The 19,371-nt window shown below is 34.6% G+C and overlaps 1 protein-coding gene, 1 long non-coding RNA gene and 1 other non-coding gene across 6 annotated transcripts; 1 reads left to right on the forward strand and 2 right to left on the reverse strand.

Moving 5' to 3' along the window:
* Positions 1 to 701: 701 nt before the first annotated feature.
* Positions 702 to 7,850, reverse strand: LOC107922666 (uncharacterized). Of its 2 annotated transcripts, XR_005908994.1 has the most exons (3): positions 6,686 to 7,620; positions 1,444 to 6,056; positions 702 to 1,048 (listed from the first exon to the last, which is right to left on the reverse strand). It is a non-coding gene; the product is annotated as an uncharacterized lncRNA (long non-coding RNA). The 2 variants fall into 2 exon arrangements; XR_005908993.1 differs by having other exon boundaries at positions 702 to 6,056; positions 6,686 to 7,850.
* Positions 3,555 to 3,661, forward strand: LOC121214134 (small nucleolar RNA R71). Its single transcript, XR_005909721.1, has one exon. It is a non-coding gene; the product is annotated as a small nucleolar RNA R71 (small nucleolar RNA).
* Positions 7,851 to 7,999: 149 nt separating the features above from the next.
* On the reverse strand, positions 8,000 to 18,743 carry LOC107922284 (endoribonuclease Dicer homolog 2). 3 transcript variants are annotated; one of them, XM_016852249.2, is made up of 23 exons: positions 18,567 to 18,743; positions 17,818 to 17,910; positions 17,466 to 17,643; positions 16,978 to 17,091; positions 16,019 to 16,153; positions 15,745 to 15,829; positions 15,590 to 15,654; positions 14,562 to 14,702; positions 13,811 to 13,939; positions 13,608 to 13,737; positions 13,417 to 13,516; positions 12,849 to 13,044; positions 12,608 to 12,768; positions 12,128 to 12,346; positions 11,756 to 11,982; positions 11,358 to 11,629; positions 10,828 to 11,237; positions 10,630 to 10,733; positions 10,171 to 10,367; positions 9,857 to 10,066; positions 9,339 to 9,746; positions 8,904 to 9,182; positions 8,000 to 8,808 (listed from the first exon to the last, which is right to left on the reverse strand). In XM_016852249.2, exons 2-23 carry the CDS (start codon positions 17,886 to 17,888, stop codon positions 8,461 to 8,463), a joined length of 4,179 nt encoding a protein of 1,392 aa, XP_016707738.1. In that variant the 5' UTR covers positions 17,889 to 17,910; positions 18,567 to 18,743; the 3' UTR covers positions 8,000 to 8,460. The 3 variants fall into 3 exon arrangements, with proteins under 3 accessions (XP_016707738.1, XP_016707739.1, XP_040942410.1); XM_016852250.2 differs by lacking the exon at positions 13,608 to 13,737 and having other exon boundaries at positions 13,395 to 13,516; XM_041086476.1 differs by lacking the exon at positions 13,608 to 13,737 and having other exon boundaries at positions 12,849 to 12,922; positions 18,567 to 18,742.
* Between the last annotated feature and the right edge of the window lie 628 nt (positions 18,744 to 19,371).

Here is a 19,371-nt window from a genome sequence, read left to right on the forward strand (position 1 = left end):
GGTCCTTTCAGAATCTTTTACTTAGTAAATACGCATGTTACTGATGCTTATTTACTAAGGGTTTCTTAGTATTCGTGTGAAGTAATGGGACGTGTCAGGTTTGAAACAATTTAATCACACAAATCTAAAAACTATGAGATAATAGAGCTTGGTCATAGTTCTTATGCAACCTACAATTTAATCGGGTCTGGATATAAATTGAGCATGCACATTTCAATTATGTGTTCATTAGCCGTCGTCTGGTCAGGATCGCTCAGCTAATTTAGGTGCATTCCAATTACGTATGAACGAAATACAGACTTGATTTTAATTGAAAACGTGATCGATTAAGGCACAAACATTATAAGCATGAATCAAATAAATATTTTTTAATCAAAGCAATCATCCTAGCTTAAATAAAATTAAGCTAACATTGTTGTAAACAAGAACAAAGAACACATAGAAAACATCTTTAGATTAAATTAAAGAAAAGAAATATTAAACCCAATTCAGAGTGGCTGTCACCCAAGACTTTGATTGACGAGGCTCCTTCGCTTCTTTGCTTTGCTTCTTTGCTGATGGTTCTCCAAAGTGGCCGACCAAGGGTTCTTTAAGAGGCTAATTTTGCTAAAAATCCTTATGCAAGGATGATCATAGGCATGAGGGGGAAAGATAGCTAAGAGAGTTGTGAGAGGAGAGAATGATGAATGAGTGAGGGATGATTGAAAAAGTAAGAAATGAGCTCTTATTTATAGGTGAGGCAAGAGAGCTAGTTTGCTAAAAATAGGAGTTTCCATCTTTTGAAGCTTCTTCCAAGGATGGCCGGCCATGAATTGAGGAAATGTGGCTAATTCTGTTTGATTCTTGGTCAATTTGAGTGCCACCACAACTCAGGACTAAGACTCAGTCACCAACAAATCTTCAGGAAAATCTCTGATTTCTTTAACTCTTCAAGGGCCTTGTGTAATTAAACCAAAAATTGATTTATGATCAACCATGTGCAGTTGAAAATTGGGTTGACTTAGTCCCCAATTTGGACGGTTTTGCAATTAGAAGAAAACTCTCAGACCTGTCCAAAAATAGTAGATAGTTTAGAGGACCAAATAATATAATTTTAACCACTTCAATTAATTAATTTACTTAATTAATTAAAACCCAATTTATTAATGAAATATTTAAAATGAATTATTAAATATAACTTTATATTTTATTATTCAATTTAATCATGCATGACCCACTTTATAGCTTAAAAATATAATATGCTCAAACTAATATAAAATAAGCCATTTATGCATGAAACCTATATAATAAATCATAAAATCACATTTTAATAATTTTCATGTCCTAATTTCATATTTTCACATATTTCATTAATTTATTAAACAATTACTTAGTTTTAACAACAAATTTAAGTAAAAAGGTGATGAATTATATAGGAAAAATCCTATATATTTTTCAGTTTACATGCATGCATACAGACAGACTAATGCCACGAATATCGGCTATTGTCCATTCGATAGCCTTCTTGAATTGTTTCAACACTAGGATGAGTTTCTCTTCTTGCTCTTCGGTCAATTCTGCTGAAACAATCACAAGCAAAGTAGAAGCGTTACCTAAATAAACATATTTTAAATGTGAGGGAAGTACCTTCAGTTCTAGTTTAGGTGGCTCCTCAATTAACACTTTTGGTTGGGTATAATCTCTATTCTCTAACTTCAAATACTCAAAGTGGGATTGCAGTTTAAATCCCCTTTGATTATCTTCTAGTAAAACTAAGTATTCATCCCCCTCTTCATCACTTGGAGGATCTAATGTCAAAATTTTCTCCAATGGCTCCTCAATATAGTTGAGTTTCTTTTCCATGATTAATTCCTCTAAATCGAATACCGCAAAATAATTATCAAGTGTGTTAGGAAATCGCATAGACTTAAAAACATTAAATGTTACATGATTTTTCTGAACATGCATAGTAAGCTCGGCCTTCTGCATATCGATAGGGTCCTTCCAGTTGCTAGAAAAGGCCTTCCTAAGATGATTGGCACCTCTTTGTCTACTTCAAAGTCTATAATAACAAAATCAGTAGGAAAAATAAATTTTTCTACACGTACCAATATATCCTCGATTTTTCCTTCTAGATGTGCTAAGGATCGATCTACTAATTCAAATGTAAACATAGTAAGTCTAACTTCACCTATCCTCAACTTTCTAAGTATGGACATGGGCATCAAGTTGATGCTTGCACCCAAGTCGCATAGTGCCTTACCACAATAAGTTGCTCCAATGTTATAAGGTATGGTAAAACATCCAAGATCTTTCAACTTTGGGGGTAGTTTGTCTTGAAGATATGCACTGCATTCATTCATCAGGGCTACCGTCTCAAATTCTCCTAGTCTTTGTTTCTTAGACAGGATATCCTTATGAATTTCATGTAATTCAGCATTTTTTCAAGTGTTTCTACCAATGAAATGTTGATATAAATTTGCTTGAGTACGTTTAGAAACTTCTTGAATTGGACTTCCTATTTCTGCTTTTGAAGTATTTAAGGGTAAGGTCGTGGAGGCATCTTTACTTTAACCGGTTGATTCATCTTCTGTGGCAATTCTGCATCTAACGAAGTTGTTAGTTTATCCGAATTAACTGGTTCAAAAGTTACCTTATCAAATTTTGCAGATTCTGGTTCTGGTGAAACTAGAATTTCAACACTCGGTTGAACTTCCACTAAGCCTTGAGCATCAACTGGCTTCTCTTCAACTTTGACAGTGTTGGGCTCTAATATCTTTGCGCTCATCAATGTCAATGCTTTACAATGCTATTTCCCCAGATTTCTCAGATTCTCTATATCACTAGGCAAAGCACCTTGTGGATGATTTCTAAGTTCAATGGCAAGCTGACCCATTTGGTTTTCCAAGTTTTTAAATTTGGCTGCTTGGCTTTGGATTAAGGCATCATTTTTGGCTATGTATGCCTTCAATAAGTTTTCTAAGCCATTGGAAGTTTCAGCTTGAGGTTACTTCTGAACTTGCTGGGTAAAAATAAGTGGTTGGGTCAGTCTAGTTTGGGCATAAGTATTACTGGTTTCAGCCCCTTAGCTACTCCAAGAGAAATTAGGGTGGTTTCGCCAAGATAGGTTGTAAAAATTGGATTGCAGTCCTTACCTTCCTCGATTCTAGTTCTGATTACCCATGTAATACGTGGATTCTGGGTTTGATGTACATTCTTCGAACAAATATCCTTCCCCACAATAGACACGGGCTATATTTTCAAAGAGATTAGGTGGCTGAGCTGCAAAACTATTAAACCCATTAGTGGTAAAATTTTTAAGCATTGAAGAAATCGAAGATACCTGAGATGCGAGTGAAGTGAGTGGATCCACTTCGTGTATTCCAGCGACTCGTTTTTCAGACACTGCTTAATTGGTTGGCCGTTGATAATTGTTGCTGGCAATTCCCTCAATTATTTCATAAGCCTCGTTATAAGACTTAGAAAGGAGAGCATTATTAGTAGAAGTATCCACTACCATCCTTGTGTGAGCGTTGAGATCGTTATAGAACATCTCAAGTTGGATGCAATGAGGGATTCCGTGATGAGGGCACTTCCGTAATAATTCTTTGTACCTTTCTCATGCCTCATACAAGGACTCATCATCCATTTGTTGGAAAGGAGTGATCTCGTTCCTCAACTTAACATTCTTGCTAGGCGGGAAATACTTCATTAGGAATCTTTCTGCTAACTCTTGCCATGTTGAAATGGAATTTGGTGGCAATAAATTCAACCAAGCTCGAGCTCTGTCCCTTAGTGAATATGGGAAAAGCTTTAATCGTAAAGCATCTTCGGGTACTCCGGCTAACTTGAAAGAATAGCTTACCTCTATAAACGGTCTTAAGTGAATATAAGGATCTTCGGTAAGCATTCTACTGAATTGGCCCACTATTTGAAGCATCTGGAACATGACTGGTTTCAGCTCAAATTGTTGTGCCTCGATTTTGGGTCTCCTAATACCCGGATTAAGATCATGAAACACTGGCACGGCATACTGTCTTAAAGCTCTATCCCTATCATCAGCAATAAGGATAGGATTTTGAGCAGGTTTTGTTTCGTTTCCTTGATTCAAATTTTCGAAGTTCATCTCTTCGGTCCTTCTCTAACTTGCTTGTCTTCTTCATTGTCAAAAAGTTTTTTCAATCTCAGGGTCTATGGGGAGTAAATCGATAATTCGATCAATACTCATAAACCTCTAAAACAACACAGAAAAAAGCTAATTAAGTTAAAATTGAACCGAAAAATAAACCAAAATGCAAAATTCACAAATAATGACTTTTAAAACAGTCTCAGGCAACAACGTCAAAAACTTGGAACGATGGAAATGTGCAAATGTACACAATCGCAACAAGTAGTAAAGTGACAAGTAAATGTCGAGTTATCATACCCACAGGGACTGTAAAAAGAATTATTTATGAATGAATTTAAAAACACTTTGGTGAAGAAAAATATTTTAATTTGAGGAGGTGATTAAAAACTAAGATTTTTAACTAAGTAAAATAAATAAAGAGAAAATAAAAGTTCCAATGCACGATTTCAAAAGATGATTTTAATCAAGATAACATAATTGTGTTAGATTAATTAGATTTCTTAACTTAAAATTACTAAACTCATGTTCATGTTGTTACGAATAAATTCACAGCAATTTGGTAATTTGCTAACTTATGAACATACTCACCTACCAAAATCCATTTATCTTTTGACTATATCTCTATGTCAATTCAACCGATCAAACAAATTTTAATAAGCAAATGCGTTAATACACATACATACTTATGAAATTAAAAATAATCTCTTGTACATATCTCTATGCCAATTCAAACAATTAATTCAATCTCATAAGCACATAAAATATTACGTGAGGTAACAATGTATTCCTACCTTGAAACAGTTTAATCACAATAATCTTGCAATTTATGCAAGGCTAATGTATCGTTAGATACCGTTGCTAATTTAACCCTCAGCTACCTTAGATGATTAAACATGCATTGATTAAGTATCGTTTCAATTAATTACAATTTCAATCTGTTTAAATAATTAATTCATTAGTTACCTTAAAATTGTAATGCAAGAATAACTTAGTCATGGTTTTACTTAATCAAACATCTTACCAAGGCCTATAACAACACAAACACAATTTTAATAAATTAAGTGGACAAAATGCAATCAACCTAACACAAATTAAATTTAAGCCATATTAATTAAATTAAACATATCAACATCACAAGTATTCATAGACATGTTCATAACAACAACAATAAAATTAAAAGGATAAGGAACAAGAATCAAATCTGGTGTTTCTCCGAGGCTTGACTAAGTTGCTCCGCTCCTCCTTCTCCGCTTGTTTTTATTGAACCGAGACTTCCACGAACACTTGAATTCTGCTCCAAATGGTGTTTGAAGGACTCATTTTTCAAAAGGTGAAATCGGCAAGGGAATAAGGAAGAAAATGAAGAACAATGGAAAGGGATTAAAGAGAGAAAGTGAGAGAGAGGTGAAAGGATGAAAGGTTTTTTAGATGTGTTTCAAATGAGCATCCAAGGGGGGTTCTTATAGGTTGAGCTAAAAATAGAAAAATCAGTAGTCATAGAGTCCCCCATGGCCAGCCACACATGTGGCAAGTTTGAAGCTTTCAAACTTGCTATTTTAAGATAGGGGCAAATCTAGAAAGGCATGAATAGTGGAGGGGTTTGAATGCAAATTCAAGGAGTCTTCAAGGGCTATTTTGCAAGCCAAATAATCAGCCAAACAAGCTGATTGGGTCAGCATGTGGAACGATTTTGGGCTGTCCAGTGCTTGGTCGGATCGGTTTTCTCGGTTCAACTCAACTAGGTCTCTTTTCATAATTAATTAATAATAATTTATTTAACCCAAAATAATTTGGATTAAAATTAAAATTAATTATATTATGAATTAATATTCATAATTTGGACCGTATTCGGCTGAAAAATTAGGTCACCTCGATGCTTCAAAAATCATTTCTCGGTTTTGCGGTTCTAGCAATGTCTGCGGAGCCAATTTTCGCCCTTTGTATGAATCTGTCGAAAATGATCAAAATTAATTAAAATTTATTATAGAATTAATTAAAATTCAACATGTTAATAATTTAAGTACAATTTAATTATTTTATAATTATTATATATTTTTCAACAAAAATTACTACGAATTTGCATGAATTTGAGTTAAAATGGGCATGAAAAAGTGTGTATATTTTCGTGTTTCCAGTCCTATTTTTAAATTTAGAGGTATTTAAAACAAATTTTTAAAAATTTATTTAATTTTGTAAAAACTATAATTGAAAAAATATTAATTGAAACATTAGAGCACATTTTCTATGTTTACGATCTTCTGCATTGTGTCCTTAGTGTCTCACTTCGCTTGAAACATTGGAGCACATTTTTCGTGATTGTCCTTCGGTTGTTGGGGTTTGGGACGACCTGCAAATCATATGGCCTAATGATTTCTTTGAAATATCATCCCAGGACTGGTTTTATTATGTTTTGGTTGTTTCTAATATTACTTTTTCTAGGCAAGCAGTGTGTGTTATGGTATAAATGGCATGCCAAAAATTAGCAGGTACATGTTAATGCTATTGTTCGAGTCTAGAATATTGTTCACAAGGTCATCTCCTATATCATGGAATTGGATGTGGTGCAAGAGAGATTACCTAGTTGCCTTATTGGGGTTGAGCGCTAGAGGCCTTCGGAAGGCACTATGTTGAAGGTGAATTTTGATGCTGCCTCCAATGCGAATTCCATGTTGTCTTGCGCGGGAATAGTAATTAGGGATAATTTGGGCAGATTTTTCGGATCACAATCGGTGCCCACCACGTACATACCTACAGCTTTTGCAGCGAAGGCTTTGGCATGCTCTCACACCGTTCATTTGGCTTTGGATTTCGGTATGCAGGAGGTGACTATTGAGGGTGATCCGCTCACTGTTATTCGCAAAGTTCGTTCCCCTCTGCACGATGCATTGTCCATTGGAGCTTACATCCAAAATGTGAAACCGGTGGCTCCATTGTTTCACCGCTATTTTTTTACTCATGCCTCTCGTGACGGTAACACTGTGGCTTATCTCCTAGCTATAATAGGGTTGTAATGTGGTGGTTGTTCTTACTTGAGCGGTGTTGTGCCCGAATATGCTTCACTGGCGGTGGATCGGGACCGTCAGGCTATAGGGGTGAACGAGCATGGTGGCTAATGCGATTTTGTGTCGATCTGGTTCTTCAAGATGGGTCTTTGGCTGGGGGGAAGTTCCAGGGTTCGTTGGTTTGGTTGAGGGAAGGGGACGTGTTTGCTTGGCCTCCGAGTAATCTGCATATCTGAGTTGCTTGGTGGATTTTGTACGACTGGCCGTTATTGGAGTTTGTTGATTCCTGCTCTCCGCTCTAGCTGTCAATCGAGCTTGGTGTCGTTCAGCCTAACTTTGGTTGCTAAATACCAGAGCGTTTTTGGAAGTTAGCTCCTTTTAGGGTTTGGAGATGCATTTCTTGTTTGGCTTGGGAGCTACTCGAACTAGGGTTTCTTTTGGATTTTGTTTCTCTGTTCAAACATTTGTTTGTCCTGATTGCCTTCTTTAATAAATGGCCCAATTTCCTTAAAAAATATATTACTCTAACCCAAACCAAAAATATACCCATAAAAATATATTTTCCAAACTCAAGCCCAAATTAAAAACTAAATCCGAACTCGATTAATATTATACAAAATCCTAGTTCCCTAAAAATTAGACATACCACCGTGATTTTCTAATTTGTAATTTTATTAAACAAATTTTGGTTCGGATTGCGTAATAAGCAACTATAATTTGTAAACTTACTAAACCGATCAACAAATGATTCAGTGTAATTCTATTTCTAAGTCTGAGAAAAATAATTAATCAATTTCCGTTCTTTTTCAATGATTAACCACCACCACCACCACCACCACCACCACCACCACCACTACAACAACAACAATAATAATAATAATAATAATAATAATAAAACTCAAACACTGGCCTGGCATTATAGAAATGATAAGTACACAAATTTCCAGAATAAATAAATATGTAAATTTAAGAATCATGGTAAGAAAACCATTAAGATGGAATCACAGTAGTGTTTAAGAGTGCAAGAACAAGATTTACAAAGATGAGCAAAAGGCCTTATGATGTGTTCCAACCCAAATGGCAGATCAATTAGTACCAAAATTGAACCAGCAACAACATTAAACAAAAAATTACCTGCTCTCAACTTCTTGAAGCATTGCATGCAGCAACGAGTAAGATGCATTAATGGACACCATTCTCATCACTAAAACAAGCTTTTTCAGATGCCAGAAAAAATGATTAAGATACATTTTTCCTTTTCTTTTCTGATCAAGTAGTTTCTACTGAGAAGAAGGCTGAAGGTCTAAACCAAGCTCTTTGAGTAGCTAACATTGAGGTCAACTGCAAAATCTAGCAAAAATTGGCTAGCTTTAGGGACTTCAAAATTTCTTTGGAAGCCAGTTTCTTGGCCATCTTCTTATCACAAGCTGTTGATGTGTGCTTTAATACCTCGCCATTTGCTTCAACCTCTATGGTAACAGAAGAAACCCCATTGCCATGTGAAACAATGGGTTTTCTTCGTTCATAATGCTTCTTTTGACAGAGTTCATTCAACTCCTTCACGGGGTGAACCGTCATAGTCTCTAGAGTAATCAGGGGCTCCAACAGTGGCCTGATACTCCGGAATACAGTTTCCTTGTTGTATCCTGAATCAACAAATATAGCCCCAGCAAGTGACTCCATCACATCACCCAGTACCTGCATTAACAATGATATTTGGATAATTTAAGAAACATTGAAAATGATTTATGTGCTGAGCAATAATGACAAAAATAAAGCTTTTAATAACAAACCTTGGGGAAAGATTTTTCAGATTCCCAACCGAAAGTGCAATCCAATGATAATTCCTGAAAACTTTCAACAGTTTCTTTTATATGCTTGTAAAGCTTCTGTGAACTTTGGAGAATGTGCTTATGCAATCCAGCCTTGACAGCTGATAATGCATAGCAATTGTTGTTAACAGATGCTGACCTCAGATCCGTTAATAATCCTGGTGAGATCCCAGGATATTTATTATATAAATGCCGAGTGATAAGATAATCTAAAACGGAGTCCCCTAGAAATTCCAGCCGCTGCACAAAAAAGAATTAATTATGGTCAATTTAAAACCAAAAGAGAAAATGGAACTTATGGCATAGAATAATAAGATATTAAGATACAACTAATTAAAAAAATATATATTGCACTGTTAATATGTCATCTGCATAGCAGATTATCACCGGACTCACCTGATAACATCCTGGAATTTCAGCAAGCATGTAAGAACCATGTGTTAGTGCTTCCACTAACAAAGAAGGGTCCTGGAATGAATAGTTAAGAAGAGACTCTAAATGTTGGACATTAACAATCTTTTCAGCCTGCACTTCGAAATGTCTTTCGTATGGTATATTTCTAAAATCAATAGTTATACCAATCCAATTCATAAATAATAATGCAGCTACTTCACCTCCCGTGCTAAGGTATGCACCAATAAGAGCCTCAACAACATCAGCAACCTTCTTACTCTTCAGCTTCCTTCTCCCACTAACGTATATTTTTCTTGTATTCAATTTCTCCTCATTTAATGTATGTCTTCCACAGTTATAACCAGGAACCATCCAACCTTTGGGATCGAAAGGCTCATCACAGATAAATCCCTGCAGTGTTTGGAAGCGTATTAAAGAGGGAACTGACCACATAAGGCATAAAACCACCCTAAGGATAACATGATTGGATAAATTAAATAAATGTCTAAAAGAAAATTTACCGGAAGTTTCTTGTCACATCCCAGCATGCAAAGGGTTGTATTTGAAATCATTTTGTCCTTCCTAATACTAAGAAGGCCCTCATGATGATTCTGATGTTTTTTGAATAGCTGTTGACAAACAGCATACTTCAAAAAAGAATCACCAAGAGTCTCCAGTGATTCTAAATGAAAACTTTCCAGGCACTTTTTTGTGGTAATTGCCTCCAAAACCTACCAAGAATAGTTGTGCCAAGTTCAACTAAAGAGGAAGACAAAAATTTTCTGTAAAGCATAGGCTGTTCTAGAAAGAGGAATTCAAAAGTATGCTAGCTCACCTTCATGGTTGGAATAGCAACATTATGCACACAATGATCGAGAAGCATCTTTTTCAAGATGGTAGCAAGGAGTAAAGATTCGAGTCGATGCATGATTGATGGAAGAAATGTGAAAGAATAAAATGTGCTAATCGATATAGGAGACATTATTACATCACAAAGCTCAGGAGGCAATTCTACAAATGCGTTACTGGATTCTGCAAAATAAATAAAAGCAAATTAAAAATAAAATGAACTGAACTGAACTTAACACTTGATAATTAAAAAAGATGAAAAGTGCATGCATTCTTCGAAGGACAAAACCACCCAAATATTATGAACTATCTTACTTTCTCTACAAAAAAAAAAAAAACTCCAATATGAAAACTAGTTCTTCGTTGTTGAATTCATTCACAAAAATCATCTAAAGCTATCATTCCTAATCTCTAGAAGACGAGAAATGATAAGAAACAAACATGCCTTTCTCTTTCTGTTTTTTGCACCTTTGAATGTGATTTTGCACGGGGAAAATGTGTCGCCCAGCAAGGAAAGAGACTCGACTAAAACATAAATGGATACCATGTCTGTAATGTCACATGAGAATTGGGTTACTAACAAGAAACATAAGTATCACATGTTCCACATTAGTTCTTTGCAAAATTACCAAAAAATGCTTACCGTTGTTCATAATATTCCTTGTAGGTCATTACTCCTCCATCACTCAGTGTCAAAAGTGAATTTGCATTTATATTATTTAAAAGACCGTCAATAATATATGTGCGACCATTATGAGTAGAGACCAACGAATTTTTTATCATGCAAGTGCACACCAGACCACTTTTGGTCTGTATCATGCCAGCATTGCAGTTCACATGATTCTTCCAGACCTTCTCATAAGAAAATAAGATGGAAGAAATTGACAACCAATCAATCACGGGATTTTGGCCCATGTAATTTGATGGGAGAAGAAGATAATCAATTTCAGAATTGTTCCCTGACGTAAGGTCAGATAACTCTGTCAACTTTTCTGCTTTATGATCCATAAGAACTCGAAAAAGAGCAATCTGAAACCTTCTACACAAGATAACCTACCAACATGAAAAGGCGCAAGGAGTGAAAAGTTAAAATATGAATGCATTACAATATATTTTCAATTTTTACCACCTTAGAGCAATAATAAAATTAAAAATAAAAATAAGATATAGTACCTGGTCAGAACTAAGACGTATCAGTCCAATATATTTCAAGTTAACTGTCAGAGTGCCCCTATCAACTTCTAACTCAATACCCACACTTTTTGCTTCCATTTCAAGCTGACTCCTGACAAGGAGTATGATGTTTTGAACAGGAAACTCATAACCAAAGTTCTGCTTCAACTCCATTAAGTAGCAGTAGTATTTTGTCATGGACTCCTGTGAATCTTGATTCACCAGTTCAGGTGGAAAAAAAATCGGTTGATCATCATTATAGGATTCCTTTCCTACAAATCAAATAATTAAATAAAATAGAGGAAAATCATATACTTGTTTTAACAACTTTAAATATCTTGAAATTACATACATAAGTCATTGAAGATAAAGAAAGTAAAGTCATCCATTATTATTACCAATTTCTTCAACATCATTTTCTTCCACAACAATATCAGGCACAAGATTATCTGTCAAAGCACCAATTTGATGGAGTTGCTTGCATGCTTCAAAGCATGCCTTCTGCTTTAGGCTTTTAAAGTTACCCTTAACACAAACAGTTCGTATAGGGGAACTCTTGGGTAGATGGAGGGTGCAAACCCCCATTTGCTTGTCTATGATACACCTCAGAGTAGGTTTAAAATACCTAGAGAGAACAAACAAACATTGGAAAGAAGTCAAAGCATTAAGCAATGGACATAATGATAATAAGACCCTAACTAAATAAAAAGAAGAAACAAGTTACTAAATTTTAATAGAATGTGCAATAACCAATGCTAATAATCACTAACCCGTCTGCAGGGAGGCGTGAGCAATAGAAGTATATCAAACCAACACTAGAACTAAGAGTCATAAATGCCCCTGTACTTGCAACATGGTAGAACTCTTCATCACATAAGTCATTGCTTAGAGGAGAACAAGGATCAGATGCATGGCACAAAGATTCCTTTCTCATTACATCTCCACTAGTAAGATAGTTCTTCAGTCGAGAATGTGTAGAAAAATCCCCACTACAATAATCAAAACAGAAGCACTGTTAAGGACATAATAAGATCCATGATATCATTTTCTCAAAAGTATGAAAATCAAGCAAATTTATAGTATTCCAATTTTTTTATCAAGTGTGATTGCATGATATTTTCTAAGATATTGTTTTGGTAACCTTATATATAAACAACAAACAATAAAGTCGTCTTTGGTAGAACCGGTAATAAAGATTTTTAACACTTGAGAAATAATACATAGGAAGGAATAGAAATATAGATTATTACCTCTTCACCATTAATAGATAATCCGAATTCTGCATTCTAGCACGTCCTCGAGACTGTATAAAACTACAAACTGTTGGTGAAGGATCAAATCTGATAATTAAGTTGCATGCTTGAACATCCAAGCCTTCCTCAAGAATCGAAGTTGCAACAATTATGTTTACCTGCAGGAATGGAATATCATTGTTCAAATGCAGCTGCTGACAAATACATTATTTTCTACTGTACATGAAAAAAAACATACCATGCCTTTTCGGAATTCTTCTACAATTTCATTTTGTTTTTTCCTAGTCTGGTTCTGCAATCCAGAGTTATTTCCTGCAATGTATTTAGTCTTCCAGTTACCGTACTTCGGAAGCAATTCACTGAATAGTGATTGAAGCACAACTGCTGTTATAATTCTCTCCACAAAAATTATACACCTTATGTCTCTCAACACCCTGCATTGTAGCACATAACCGAACGTAACAAGAAGAAACAACACAAAACAGAGCAAAAATGAGGGAGATGGAATGAATGGGGCTGTAGATCAGTTTTTTCAAATTCAGTTCTTAAAACCCTTTATACATTTATATTATTGACCTCATTAAATTAAGTTATTTATGTTTTAAAGTAAATAAAATCCAAACGAAATGTTTTTTATAACCACGGTGGAAAGAAAACACAACAAACCATTCCTTAAATCGTTTCTGTATTAAAGACATTAATGCATCAGACTATCGTCTCAAAATAAACTTCAAATAATTGGAATGCAGAAGGATAACTTTCGAGGGAGACAATATTATCTTACCACTTAGTAAAGACTGTGTTACCTGTATTCAGAAAGAGATTCAATAAGGCATAAAACTTTTGTGGTAAGAAACCCATCATCCACACTGGCTTTAACATCATTAACGATGGTCCAATCTGGATCTATATGATGAAAGAAGAGAGAGAGAGAGTATTTAAGAAAAATGATAGAACAACATATTGCTAACTCGCCATAAGAGGAATATACAAGTACCAGATGGTATGCATGTTCCAATGGCATGGAAAGCATCCACACTGTAACTCCTAACAATTTTGTCGCCAAAGACATCCAATTTCCCCCACATAAGAAACTCACTTTCATAACATGACAAGTACTCTGCAGCCTATTACAACAGTAACAAACTCAATGATGTACATATATGGCACTTTGACAGAAATAATTGTCTAAAAAGGTACCTTTAAAGCCAACCAGACACCAAGCTCATCTAAACAATGTATTAAAGCTGAATGTATCTTCGATATTTTCCGTCTCGTAGATTCTGCTGCAGAAGCTTCAAGATCCAAATTGTCCAACGAACATTCATGCTGAAAACCAGTACATCTATTGTCAGTATCCTAATAGTAAAAACAAATGCATATATATCTAATGCATCTCCCATACCATGTATGCATAAATATATATGTAAAATGTTCCGATATATCATAACAAGCATATTGTCTTTTAAGAGAAATTGCCACACTGATGACTGTATTGTAGCCACCAGTCTAAGTGGCATCAGAAGCAAAGGCCTTCAGAATCTATCTAGTACTCTTTTCTCTTTCTGCTGCTTTCTCCCTGGGGAAAGATTAATCAATTGGCTAACTCGATCAGGAATGGAAACGGAGAATATGAAATGGGCTCTCAACCCAGGCCTTGTAAGGTTTCCTAGCCTAGCCTATATCGGTGTCAGACACCGAAAGCATAAGAAAAGGGGATGCCATCAAGAAGAGGTTGGGCTGGTTTTGAGCTGCCCATGATTTAAGTGAATATCCACAGTCTACTTTCCTTGGTAAGAAAATTGTAATTATTTTTCTTTCTGCTTCTCTAACTATTTTACACTCCTCTTTCCATGTTGTTACCTTCCAATATGAACATGATCAGAACTACTTGTTCTTTAATAAAAAAAAGCTGGCAACAGAGCAAAAAGTTTCAACAAAGAATACGCACCTTTACTTTCAAAACATTCAATTCCTGTACCAAGCGTGCATATAAAACATATGGAATTTCCATGTCTTGGTAAAACTTGAACTTTGGAGTCGAAAATGGAACGAACTGAGCAAGCACTGATTCGCTTACACATGTATACACCTTCAATGGAGGAAAAAAGTACCATTTAAATATCATAAAGTCATCTTCCTTAAACGACAGAATTATGTCTCAAAGAAAAAATCATAAGCAGAGGCAAGAAATGCAAAATTTTATAATAAATCTCTCTGCATCAAAATATCATGTGAAAAACCATATAGAAGAAGAAAAGTGAAAGAAGCAAGAATTACATGAACTTTTATCGGAAATAGATAGTTTATATTGAAGTTCACAATTAAGACCCGAAGGAACAATTACATAAAAAATTTAAAATGGTCTGCCCAGAAGATCAGTTCATTTACTTGAAGATACAAAAGAGAAGGTCAATACATGATATGTGTAAGTCTTACAGAAAAGAAGAAAAACCATCTAAACATTCCCAGGTCCTATAGAAGAGAAGAAAAACCATCCAAACATTCCCAAATACCATAGATGAGGCCCCATACAACCAAGCTTGAAAAAGAAAGTTGTATGATTGACAATCAACCGTTGATAAAGTAGAAAATAACCCTAAACCTAAGCATGAAAGAATGAAATAAGGTTCAAGGAATTTTTTCTGGGATTTCAAGATTGAGTGTAAACCTTTGTTTTAGCAGGTTGTGGGGCTCAGCCCCACCTCAGAAGTAGGGATGTGACCATTTGAGCCAAAGCACAAGGTCACACGCAATTTAGTTTGTTTATACATTTTGGACAGCTTTCCCATCAATTTTCTTTCAATCAATACTTTGATTCGAGACTTTCCTTTCTTTTCCCTTTTTCAATTAACAAACACCCCTAACTTAAACAAACCCTCAATGAAGTTATATAACTCCAATCCAAGATGAACTTGTAAAATAAGGAAACTAAATTAGAAAAATCCCTTTGCAACAGAAATGAAAAAAAAAAACAACCTTTGAATTCATAATCGTCTCTAGTTCATGGATCTTCTGCCAATAGCTATCAGCCGAGTTTGCCCCTGGGATAATAGAGTGGGGGGAAAGTTCAAGTACTGTAAAAAAGGAAACACAAGTAACCAATAACTAAACTGAAAGCTTGAATGAAGCACCTTTTGTGTTTATAGGGGAAGCAGTCATCCCGAAAATCCTAGGAAGATCAGATACACCAGCTTCTAATTGCCGATGATAGAATTCCTGTAATGCAAACAAATCCTCAAAGTTCATGGTCCTCCAAATTCATTTCCCCCATCTAGTTACCAAGATGCAATTCTGACTAAATGTGAATCAGATTGCCATTCCATATGATAAGCATCAAGCATAGTGATGATGATTAGAGTAAACAAAATTAAAATATAACAAGAGAAGAATAGAAAGACAACTCACTGTCATAATGGAAGCATAAGGGTGCTTTCCTCGGGCATGATGGCATTCATCAATTATCAAAACCTTAATCATGTTTATCTTGAAGAAGCCATGCCTCAATCCATTGAGTAAAATTTGAGGTGTCATCACAAGCACCTGGTAAGAAAGAAATGTTATTGCTAGACTCATGTACCATATCTAAGAAGGAAGAAAGAAACACAGTTATTTGACTTGAAACTATAGTACCAGTCAACAAAAGAAGCCTGTGCCAGTCAATGAGTAGCCTCAAACCATTTTTTTTTTTTTATGATCAAGTTATTAATGCTTCGCACTTCACAAATTTTGCAATAACATGTAGGCTGCTTCTGAAACCACAAGCCTCACTGTTCATCATCATTAAAAAGTATAATTACCTGAACTATTCCAATATATATCTGAGAGTAAACTGACAGCTTGGATAAACTTCTTATGGCTCCCTTTTTGACCGAACAGACAAAGGAAGTATGACAACATAAACTTCTACATGCTAGAAACTATTTTGCAGGCTCTACATTGGTGTTGGTGATCAATAGGGAGAGATACATGCAAAACTAGAAGCTCCATTTTAAAAGTATTAGCAGTACAGACTAATGACCAATAAGTATCTTTTAAGCTTAAAAAACTGACTTTGATAACCTGTCAATCAATAACAACTCTAACTGCAGTCTATCTACAGATGTTTAAGGCTATTGTACAATTTGTAGACTAATAGTTCAAAGAAAAGCTTTTATAAACTTGAAATAGGGAAAACTAAAATGTAAAATCAATCAATGAAACAGATAAATAAATTTAGAAACAGAAAACATTAAACAATTGAAATAATAAGAAAAAAGTGAGTGAAGTAGCCAGTACATCGCACAACATACATAATCTAAATGATGAGAAAAAGAAGTAGTTGCTCTGCATCACTGCCATATCAACTAAATAAAACATATACCCACCTCATATTTATCAATTTCTTGCTTCCATTTCGCATCATCCCAAAAGTCAACCTCCATATCTCCCCAATACTTTCCCACATTCAAGTCCGTATGCATTTCCACAGCATCAGCTTGCTAATCATTACGTAAAAAACAAGAGAAACAACAAATCAAAAGGTTTATAAGTAAATAAATAACCCCCCCCCCCAATTAACATCCATACACAAATAGTTCATAGATGTTATGCAATTTTCATTATATGAAAAGAAATGCACTATTCTGCACTGTCACACTCGAATTCATTCTTTATTTCAGGATTCTCTAACTAATTGCAGACATAAAAATGCAATTAGACCATGGGAATCCCTCTGAACTTGAATATTCCTGTGTGCTAGAAATATACGTGGGACAGATACTATTCAAAAAGTCTCAACAACAAAACCACCCTGATTTCCTGATTTTTCTAGTAATAGCATGAATTAAAAAGACCGATATGTAATTTGACATACTTGTTCAACCAGGACAACTTGGGGAACCAAGAAGACAGCATTAAAAGGTGAAGGCTTCCGAATAAGGTAGGCATATCTACGGAGAAGCATGATGGCAATCAGTGTCTTGCCAGAGCCAGTTTCCAAGTAAGCTATTGTGTTTTGCTTGATAGCTTTCTCTAGTGCTTCAAGCTGATAGCTGTTGCATAAACAAACAAATGAAGGAAATATTACGACTTCTTACATTAGTTCTTGACAAAACAGAGGGTGACTTGAGTACAGAAATAAAAAGAAAATAAAAAATAAAAAAAGAGAAAGAAATGTATCCCATATCGTTAGCTAATCTGATCAAAAGAAAATGAGAAGGAAACACCTTCTGGCAAATGGGAGAGGATCAGAAGAGTGTTGTTGGGAATTGTTCATCTCCATGCCAACTGGCTCCATTTTTCAATTTAATATTTTCTGCCTGTAAAAGCAAACACATTACCATAACAAAGAATTCACTCATGTCCGTCAATGCAAAGAAAAAACATGTTCAGAATTATAACACGGATAAAGGTGAAAACAATGTGATATAGAGAAGATCAAGAAAACCCATTTCTTATTTTTCTCTAACAACATGACGTTCAAAAGGAAATCAAACATATGCCCAGTATTCACTTGAGTGAAGTATGACAGGATTCAGCCGCCGATTAAATATGACAATAAAAAAAACATACAATCCCAACCATTCTCGGTTAAACATGATAAGTCTGAAGTTAAAACACAAAATCCTAAATCACATTCTTTAGCATTCTAGTATTTTATTATTCTCTGACACTACCTTTTTTTTAAAAAAAATATTTTGGCTGACATAAATATAAAACCTGGGTGACTTAAATATCAGAACAAGTCCAGAGTCCCACTTCCACACTTCTTTGACTGCAATCTATGATAGAGAGATCTTGCGGGCCCTTTCTCCGGCTAGTTTTCGCAACCCACCGCCAAGAACCCAAAAATTATTATCACAAGAAAACCCAACTTATATTTCTCTCCTTAAATCAAATACCGATGTGATGATAAAAAGAAAAAGAAAGAATATACGAACAACCCAGAAAGAGAGCCAAAGAATCAAGAACATACGCGAGATTGAAGCAATCTTGAAAATGCCAACTTGTAAAGGACTTGAAAAAGGCAATGAGAAACTGAAAGTGTAAATGGAGGATGCTCGGTTTTTTCCTGCTTTTGTAACGATAGACGGAAGAGATAGAACATCTGAATTTATAGTAACGTAAAAGACAACAAAGTTGTTCAGTGCTGAGAAAGGAGTACAACTTAGTTGCGAAGGTTTTGAGTGTATATAGTATATTTGACTGTATATAATTTTTACATATATACGTAGAATGTATTATGTATACGATGTAGAATAAAAATAAATAAATATTGTAATAAATAAATAAATAAATAGAAAATAATCACTTTACGTGTAAAACTAATAGGATTTTATATCATTCCCTAATTTTAATACCATTTTATATCCTTTCGTAATTTTTTTGTCAATGATATTTTAACACTCTAATAATTGATATTAAATTTATCAATATAATTCTATTTATTATGCATGTAAAATTTCAAATCGATCTAATATTTTAGGGACGAAGCTAAAAATATTTTTGTGGAAATTGAAAGTTATAAATATTGATAAGAATTAAAATGCAATTTCACCATTGTATTAGCTAATATTTTTATAATTTTTTAAAAGAGTAAATTAAAATCTTAACATTTTTGGGGTCAAAGTATAATTTTATCATTACTAATTTATAATTTTATATATTTTAAAGGGTAAAATATAATTATCTAATTTTGACCGGGCAATATTTGTATCATATTAATTTAAAATATTGTATATATTAATATATTTAACAATTGAAAATTCTTTTATATAAAA

Source organism: Gossypium hirsutum, chromosome D01 (assembly GCF_007990345.1).
Source record: "Gossypium hirsutum isolate 1008001.06 chromosome D01, Gossypium_hirsutum_v2.1, whole genome shotgun sequence".
In the NCBI taxonomy this organism is placed as follows: Eukaryota; Viridiplantae; Streptophyta; class Magnoliopsida; order Malvales; family Malvaceae; genus Gossypium; species Gossypium hirsutum.